This window comes from Lycium ferocissimum, chromosome 3, assembly GCF_029784015.1.
Source record: "Lycium ferocissimum isolate CSIRO_LF1 chromosome 3, AGI_CSIRO_Lferr_CH_V1, whole genome shotgun sequence".
NCBI classification, from domain to species: domain Eukaryota; kingdom Viridiplantae; phylum Streptophyta; class Magnoliopsida; order Solanales; family Solanaceae; genus Lycium; species Lycium ferocissimum.
The window spans coordinates 492,916-502,383 of record NC_081344.1 but is presented as its reverse complement, the minus strand read 5'-3'; the positions used below and the strand labels follow the sequence as shown (position 1 = coordinate 502,383).

General features: G+C 36.4%; 1 protein-coding gene across 1 annotated transcript; it reads left to right on the top strand.

The window, feature by feature from the left end:
- The first annotated feature begins 332 nt into the window (after nucleotides 1-332).
- LOC132049103 (probable methyltransferase PMT6) lies at nucleotides 333-9,231 on the top strand. Its single transcript, XM_059439768.1, has 7 exons — nucleotides 333-715; nucleotides 3,792-4,206; nucleotides 5,317-5,606; nucleotides 6,035-6,418; nucleotides 7,812-8,058; nucleotides 8,168-8,306; nucleotides 8,852-9,231. Exons 1-7 carry the CDS (start codon nucleotides 520-522, stop codon nucleotides 9,008-9,010), a joined length of 1,830 nt encoding a protein of 609 aa, XP_059295751.1. The 5' UTR covers nucleotides 333-519; the 3' UTR covers nucleotides 9,011-9,231.
- The last annotated feature ends 237 nt before the right edge of the window (nucleotides 9,232-9,468 follow it).

Below are 9,468 nucleotides of genomic sequence, written 5' to 3'. Positions count from 1 at the left end.
CAATTCTAATTACCAATTTCGCCATCAACAATATACTGGGGAAAAAATCCAAAAAATACTCTTTCTATTTCAATTTGTTTTTCTTACATTTTTTTTAGTCCGTTTCATTTCTTTTCTTTTTTGATAATTCTTCAATTTCAACTTTTCACCTGACATGTTTAAAACTACAAGATTAAATAAAGTTTTAATACATTCCATATATTTTTAATTTAAAATCACAAGATTTAATTTTTCTTATTATCTTAAACTTCATGGCCAGTTAGAACCAGACAAACAAATTGAAACAGACGGAAGAGAAATTAAATAAATCAAAAAACTCAAAATAGGAAAGGATAGTCCAAACAGGAACACTCAACACTGTTCACTTCTGGTTCAGCTCCAAACACACACACACACACACACACAAACCTGAGATCTATCGATCTCATGGTGTACAGTGTCTTTCCACTGAACAATTCTTTTGATCTCATTCCAAACTTGTAAAAAATTTCATATCGTTGGAGTGAAAAAGATTGAAAAATGGGTGGATCTTTGATAAGTTCAAGGGCATTCAATTGGAATACAGGGCAAATGATAATAATAACCCTTTTAATAATGGTGGGTTCTTTTTATACTGGTACTCTTTTTGGCCATAACCCATCTCTGTATGTCCCTCAAGAACAGCAACAAAAACAAGAAGAATTTACTATTGATTCCAACACTAGTTCATCATCTGGTTAGTCTCTTTCTATCTTTTTAAAGAATTGTAAGGTTTATACTCCTTCCGTCCCATTTTATGTGATATAGTTTGAGAAATAAAAGAAACTTTTAAAACCTGTAGTCTAAAACAGAATATATGTGTGGGTGTAAATCATTTCATTAAGGCTAAAAGGGGAAGTTTTAAGTTACATTATTTCTAAATATAGAAATGTATCATAAGTAAAGTATATCACATAAGTTGGGACAGGGGGAGTAGTATTCATTAGCTTTTCAAAACTTAAGTGGGCATTTGGACAAAAAGAATGTGAAATTTGAAAAAAGAAAGTATAGTATTTGGAAGAAAGTTGAAAAAATGGTATTTAGAAATTGGAGTTGTGTTTGGACATGATTATAACTTGGAAAAATGTTAGAATTTTTGTGAGTGATCTGGAGTGAAAAATGTGAAAACAGGTTATTGGAGTTTTCCAAGGAATACTCCGGAGTTGAATTCCGGGAAATTGTAACAATTTTATGTCTAAACACGATTCTGGAATACATTTCCGGAAAAAAGTGAAAATTATCCATGGCCAAACGGGCCCCAAATTTACTAGTATAAATTGGAAATGTGCTTACTTTGTGGCGAATGAGGGTAACAAATACCATGACTAAGATTTGATAATTTAGGAAGTTCGCTCAAGGAAATAGAGTTTTTCTTTTTTCTTTTGGGGGATTCAAGTCTTGTGCTTATGAAAGATTTTTAAGTAATTTATTGTCATTTCCTAATGTAACCAAAAAAGATTGCAACTTTTTGTTTGTTAAAAGAATTTAAAGAATGTTTGAATTGACTCCCAGAATAGTAATTGGGATGGGGGAAGTAATTTTCAGTGTGTGACTATAGGAGATAAATGCTTTGTCAACCGGGTTGCCCTTTTAATTTATGTCATGAAATAGTACTTAGTATAAATTTGCAAATGTGCTGACTTTTTGGCGGATGAGGGTAACAAATACTATGACTAAGATTTGATAATTGGGAAGTTGTGCTGGAGGAAATAGAGTTTTTTTTTTTTTCCCCTCTTGGTGGATTCAAGTCATGTTGCTTATGAAAGTTTTTTAAGTGATTTATTGTCTTTCCTAATGTAGCGAAAAAGATTGTAACTTTTTGTTTGTTAAAAGAATTTGAATAATGTTTCAATTGACACCCAGAATAGTAATTGGGATGAGGAAGTAATTGTTAGGAGAGAATATGTTTTTAGTATTTACAGGGGAAACTAGGTGTTCAGACTAGAATTAGCTGTGCACTTCCCTGTGTATATGGTTGGTGGAGAGGTGGGGGCTTAAAAGATGAAAAAGAAATGATTTTGAGTTGCTTTAGTGATTGGTAATTTTTGCTGCAAAAAAAGTTGTTGAATTGTCCTTCCAGGTGGGTATATTGGATGAAAAAATGGTACCTTTTGGGATGAAAGTGATAACTAAGTGCAGTTTATGTTTGTGCTTGAGCAAGATAGAAAACCTGTGGATAAGGAGCGATACTTTGTGTTGTTGTAGTTGGCATGTGGCTTATCTGGGTAATTGGTGTTGGCTCAGAAGGTTTTAGTATAAGGGCAGTGTATCGTACTTGTATCCGTTTTGGTTTTCATGGAGTTTAGATAAATCTAGCCTTCCCTTATTGGTAAGAGATTGGCCTTGATACTTAAATCTGATATTTATGTTGTGCATGGGTAAACTTGTTTTTTCTTAGGCTTATCTTATGGACATTGTTCTAATTAGTATTGATTGGGGCTAGAACTATATGGTTACTTAGTTAAAGCGGAGTCTTTAACCCTGTTGCAAGCATATAATTCATTGAGTAGTGCGATGGAGTATAAGTCCAGTGGCTTCAACTTTGTCAAATGGGTTTGGTAGACATTTCTAAATTTGACTAGTGCTTCTTTGGTGGTCAATAATTGGACGATGTTCATAACAGGGGGCCTAAATGCATGCAAATAATGTTATGTCGTAATATGTTCGCAGTATTCCCTAGCTAGGGTGGTAGATTAGGATATCATCAAACCCCCACCCCCACCCCTTCTCCAAAGGTTGACGGGGCATTTTTAGGGCGCGGGGTGTGAGCATGAACTTGTGATGTCCATGGTGTGTCCTAAGAGCAATTTTACGTATATCAGTTTCAAGCATCCTGATTTGGCGATTGTGACCTTAGATCCAACTTACGGAAATACTTATATCATTTAATTCATCGAACAACTCCTCTATGACGTGTAGTAACTCGGGTGACTGTTTAACTCTTAGTCCCCATGCATCCTTCAGCAATCCTCTTTCTTTTTAACCATCACTATTTAGATGACTAAATCAGATATTGCTAGTTGGTTTTGCAAAATTGATTTTTACTCTGATCGCTTCCTCTCTTATTCCTGTTTTCAGGCTCTACATATGCAGTAGGAACACTTTACCATTTTTTGTCTGCACGCACAGTGAAGTTAGAAACTTCAAAAAATTTCTATGATGTTCACAACACGGTTGATTCTTTTCCTCACTACAGCTTCTGAAACTATGGTTTTTGAATTTTTTCTGTGAGGATTTTCAAGGCATGTGACAAATCCATATTGTTTTCAGTTTCCTCCTTGTCAACCTAACTACTCAGGAATTCCCTCTAGAAACTGAGAGGCAAACTGTTGGGCAGTCAACGTGTGTCCATGTGCATTTGTTTTCTGCCTTTTCTTTTACCATTTTAGACATCTTTGTTTACTGGCTTTCTATTATTGGAATTTCTGATCCATATCTGTTAGTTATATGAAGGGGAACCTTGGCGTAACTAGTAAAGTTGCTGCCATGTGACCAGGAGGTCACCGGGTTCGAGCTGTGGAAATATCCTCTTGCAGAAATGCAAGGTAAGGCTGCGTACAATAGACCCTTGTGGTCCGGCCCTTCCCCGGACCCCGCGCATAGCGGGAGCTTACTGCACCAGGCTTTTTTTTTCTTTTCATATGTTAGTAATATGCATTCCGGTAGAGAACATGAAGTTCCTATTTCTTTAGAGGATTGGTTTGTCTTCTGGGAGATCCTCATTATTGATAAAATTACACTTGGTCAAAAAACAAAAAAAAATATGCATGCAGGTAATCTGAAGTTCAGTAACAAGATTGCTCTTTCTTATCGGGTGGTACCCCTGACAATACCTGAAACTGGGATAAATGTATGTCCTCTGAAATTTAATGAGTATATCCCCTGTCATGACATTTCTTATGTTAAAGAGCTGATGCCAAAATTAGATCTCTCGAGGAGAGAAGAGCTAGAGAGGCATTGTCCTCCACTTGGCAGGCGCTTGTTTTGTTTAGTACCACCTCCAGCTGATTATAAGATACCGATAAGATGGCCAACTAGCAGGGATTATGTATGGCGGAGTAATGTAAACCATACACATCTTGCTGAGGTAAAAGGAGGACAAAATTGGGTACATGAGAAGGATCAGTTTTGGTGGTTTCCAGGCGGTGGAACTCATTTTAAGCATGGAGCTACAGAATATATTGAGAGGTATACCGTCTGTTTTTATTTCACTTCACCTTTACATGTCATTATTGGAGTTGAAGCCATTTTGATAATTCTACTATTTTTTCCATCATAAGCGTGGAAAATGAAAATCAATTTGATACACACGTAGGCATTCCTTAAAGCAATTTAATTAAGCCACTTTATGTTGTACTAGATGATCCATTACACTTGCTAGGGTGGCAAATGGGCGGGTAGATCGGATATGGGCGGGTCGAAACGGGTTAAACAAAAACGGATAAAATATGTGACCCGCCCATATTTAACACGGATAAAAAATGGTGTTAACCGACGGATAATATGGATATCCATATTTTTTTTTTGATAAGGTAAGTAATACTAACAAATGGGGAAACCCCCGTTTACAAGCTGTATATCAACAACAACAACAACAAGCCCAGTATAATCCCACCATGTGGGGTCTGGGGAGGGTAGAGTGTACGCAGACCTAACCCCCACCTTGAAAGGTAGGGCGGCTGTTTGCGAAAGACCCTCGGCTCAAGAGAGGAAAAGAGAGGAAGCTGTTTACAAGCTGTATATCAAGAGAAGAAAATCTACATCAAAATATGATTCTCAACAGAAGAGATGCAATCCTCTATACAACTAGGGACCTCAGAAGTACACCAAAAGAAAGCTACAGATACAACACTACTTTGCAACTTTACAAAATTTTGCTCCACCCCTTCAAATGCCCTCCTATTTCTCTCTGTTCAAATGACCCACATAATTGCTAAAGGGACGACATCCATACTCCATGGTTTCAGGAATAGTTAGGTGAGAACACAAGCCAAAACCAAGCTTAGACTCCCAGAAAGCCAGAACTCATGACAATTGACAAGCAGACAAACGAGTTTTTATAATATGGATATCCATATCATCGATCTGGATATCCATTTTTAGTGGATATTATGAATAATTTTGATCAATTTTTAAATGGTTAGTCATCCAACCCACATTTAATGGGCGGATTGGGTGATTACTTGTTTTCTTTACCATTTTGCCAAACCTAACACTAACTAAGAACGGTGAAAATCAATCCTTAATGTTACCATTCTTTTATTTAGCTGACGTACTTAATTCATTTCTTCGATGCAGGTTAGGAAACATGACAACTGATGAGACAGGGGACTTACGTTCAGCAGGGGTATATCAAGTGCTTGACGTTGGTTGTGGGGTTGCTAGTTTCTCTGCCTATCTTCTTCCATTAAATATCGAAACACTGTCTTTTGCTCCCAAAGATGGTCATGAAAATCAAATTCAATTTGCTTTGGAACGAGGAATCGGTGCTATGATATCTGCTATAGCTACGAAGCAGCTACCATATCCAAGCAACTCTTTTGACATGGTCCATTGTTCCAGATGTCGAGTTGATTGGCATGAAAATGGTGAGTGTTTCTTTCATTGAACATGCAAACCTTATATGCTTAAATGTAATTGACCTAGATGTAATTGCTTTACGATAAATAAGGAAACTGTATCTAATTATTTGGCTTTCTACATCATGTAATTGCAAACTGTGTTAGAATCTACAAGGCCTTAGATATCCTCCCATAATAGACTTGTTCCACCGGCTTGATCATCATGGAGCTATTAGCTTATTCTGCTTATATCAAGTAAACTTTACTTAGGACACTCTCGTGACAACTAAACTGTTATAGCTGAGTTTTGAACATGAATGGTTCCTCTAAGGTAATTGAAGGAAATTATCTAAGGTAGTCTTTTCCATATATGCTACCCATGCATGTCATGCAGATACACTATTGTTGTTTTACAATAAAGCTAAAACCTATGTTTCATCTGGCTGTGCGTGCAGATGGTATTCTACTCAAAGAACTGAATCGCATATTAAGACCAAATGGATATTTTGTCTACTCAGCTCCTCCTGCCTATAGAAAGGATAAGGATTTCCCGGATATATGGGACAAATTAGTTAAGTTGACTTCTGGAATGTGCTGGAAGCTTATTGCGCAGAAAGTTCAGACAGCAATATGGGTTAAACAAGAAAATAATTCATGTCTTCAGCATAATGCTCAGGAGAAGCTTGTAAACTTATGTGATTCCGAGGATGATTTGAAGTCATCATGGAAAACACCTCTGAGGAACTGTGTTACACTTAGTGACACTTCATCTTCTATGAAGAAACTACCTCCTCGACCACAACGACTTTCAGAGTATTCACAAAGTCTCAGCCAGATAGGTAGGTCAATTCTCTTCCTTGGTCTAGTTGTATTACTAATTTTGTTTCTTTTACTTTGCTTATCTTTACTATTGTTGCTGTCGATACTTTTCTTTCCTCAATATTTTCACTCTTGTATTTTTCAAACCTTTTCTGAAAAACGATTTTCTTGAGCCGAGGGTCTATTAAAAACAGCCTCTGTACCCCACAACGGTAGGGGTAAAGTCTGTGTACACCCCGCCCTCCCCAAACCCCACTTGTGGGACCACACTGGGTATGTTGTTGTTGGGATAGTTGTATTAATGAATTGTCATCTCCTAGCTCTCAAATCAATAGTGAATATATCCAGTGGCGGACCCAGGATTTAAGGGTCGTGGGTGCTTCCGGCCTGGAAACTAAAGCACCCAACTATGTTATTGATTTCCAGGGTGCTTTTTTAATATTTATAACCAAATTTCATATATTTCTTATATAACTATACCTAATCTACGTTGGGTTTAATGGGTGCTGGAGCACCTCCAAAATGCACATAGGTCCGCCCCTGAATATATCCCTCATGCATGATCTGATATATGGTGCAACTATTCTAGCTGTCCAACAATGCTTTACTTGAAAATTTCCTTTCTTGATTAAAAAAATGCTTTATTTGCCCCTTATTTATATTGCATTGGTTTTAAAGGCTAAGATTCGAAAATAAAAGCATAGTCTGGTTCTTTATCATAAAATTCTTCTTCATGCTTATGTATCTCAGTAAATGGAAGTATTAACTCAACTAGATGTGGTTAGCAAGAAAATTAGTTACTAATATTGAGAAGGTACTGAAAACCTCATATGAATCTATCCTATCACATGTGTTCTAGGGGAAAAAGAAAACCTTTTTCTTTTGGTAACAACAAAAAAAGAAAACTTTATATCAGGTATATTTCAATGCGATTTTCAACTTTGAAGCCTTTTTCTGTTTCTTTTTTTCCAACTTACGAATATTTTGTTAAATTTTGGAATGTCTTTCGTAACCTTTTTGGAGAAGTGTGGAACTTCAAGAAGATTTATTTCTTGTTTTCAAATTAGACAATCTCCTGAAAAACTGAATAAAAAATATTCACCTAGCCTCTGCAATATCTGTGTTTCTTGCACATGAGAGTTTGGCCTTATTAGCCAGCAAGTTCTTTAATCGGTTTCTCAACTGTTAGTGTTATCTCCTCTCAAAGATCATTTCTGGCCTACAATGCTAATATTATGCTTAATGATAAGTTGATAAGTGAGGCTGTTGCTGTGTTTTAAGTTATGACACAGAACTACTAAGCGACCTGTTCCTTTTTTGGTTATAACTCTGAACAAGGAAGCTTTACGGAGATTGTCCTTTTATCTTTTAGGAATTTCATATGTCTGACATGCTCAAATCAACTTCTTGCAGGTATTGATCGTGAAAAATTCCTGTCAGATACAATCTATTGGCAAGATCAAGTTCGTCATTACTGGAGACTGATGAACGTCGAGGAGAAAGAAATACGTAATGTAATGGACATGAGCGCTTCCCTTGGTGGATTTGCAGTTGGCTTAAATACATGGCCTGTCTGGGTAATGAATGTAGTTCCCGTAACCATGAATAACACCCTGTCTGCCGTTTATGGCAGGGGTCTTACAGGCGTTTTTCATGACTGGTAGGCTATTACTTTCTATTTTATGGTAGGCTATTACTTAATTGTAGCTTACCTATGAGTTCTAATCTGATTTACAAGGGCCATAACAAATATCTGCTCATATTTGTAGGTGCGAGCCATTCTCCACATATCCCCGCACTTATGATTTGTTGCATGCCAATCATCTTCTTTCTCACTATCAAAATAGTGACGAAGGTTGTTTAGTTGAAGATATCATGCTGGAGATGGACCGTATTCTACGACCTCAGGTAAGGATTTTCATGTTTTGATGATTTGAGAGACTAAATCAATTTATATACTGAAAGCATCTGCAAGATTGTTTACGTTTGACAGTTCATTACAAGTCTAGTAGTTCGATAAATGACATAATGAAAGAGATAACCCCTCAGAAAGGGAGCATTTAGTTTCCAAATGTATTTCATTTTTTTATTCAATTTACCCCACTTGTGGGATTACACTGGGTATGTTGTTGTTGTTGCTGTTAATATCCTACTCCAATGACTTTTTTGGTTCCCCCTATTGAATCAATGTAATTGACAAACTTCTACTTCTATGTTAATGTTCTCTAAGTAAAAAATATGAACCCTTTGAAAAAGGGCTAGAGCTGGAACTCAAAGTGCTTCGGTTTAATATTGACTAATTTATGCTTAAGAAAGACGGACTCTCTTTCAATGTATGAGATGCTACATATTTATGTCAACTGAATTGAGCTAAACAAGATCAGCTCGGATACCCGTTTAGCGATTGTGACATGTGAAATCCCCTAGTAAATATTCGTCCATGTGACATGCAGGGTTTTATCATTATTAGAGATGTAGAACCAATCATATCAAGAATACAAGCTCTTGCTCCGAAGTTTCTCTGGGATGTCCAACTACATTTTCTAGAGGACCATCAGAAAAAGACCGAGCCGGTCTTGTTTTGCAGGAAAAAGTTTTGGGCTATTGCCTGAGGTAGTTTTGCCCGCGATTGTTAGTAGAAAGGCATATGTTGAATTTATTCGTTATATTCGTGTAACTTATTTGTGAAATGGTAAATTCATTTGTGTGTCATAGTTAATGCTTTCTTTTTTATCAGTTTGAAGGAAAGCCAGGATGTAACATGAGAGAACAAATTCACTGATGTAACATAAAAAACCGAGTTTTGTTATAGGTGTTCATTTTTCAGTGGTTCTTTTCTAAGTTGGTCGAATTCTTCAAAATTGCTGATGGTTGCTTGTCTAATCTTCCAAAAGTAGTGACTTTTGACATGGGTAGGATAGTATTTTGGAGAGTGAGCAACTATAGGGTTCTTTTTAGAAATAATGATTAAAAACACCTCAAGTATTATTTTTTTGTGAGTTTTCTACCTGAACTATCCGGTATTTGCTTTTTCTATCAGAATTATCACTGATTATTTATCAAAACACAC

Excerpts from the sequence above, each read along its gene's own strand:
- LOC132049103 (XM_059439768.1), top strand. The coding sequence starts at position 520 with ATGGGTGGATCTTTGATAAGTTCAAGGGCATTCAATTGGAATACAGGG. Across the intron at positions 5,607-6,034 it reads AGTTGATTGGCATGAAAATG|ATGGTATTCTACTCAAAGAA; the intron begins GTGAGTGTTTCT and ends CTGTGCGTGCAG. Across the intron at positions 6,419-7,811 it reads ACAAAGTCTCAGCCAGATAG|GTATTGATCGTGAAAAATTC; the intron begins GTAGGTCAATTC and ends AACTTCTTGCAG.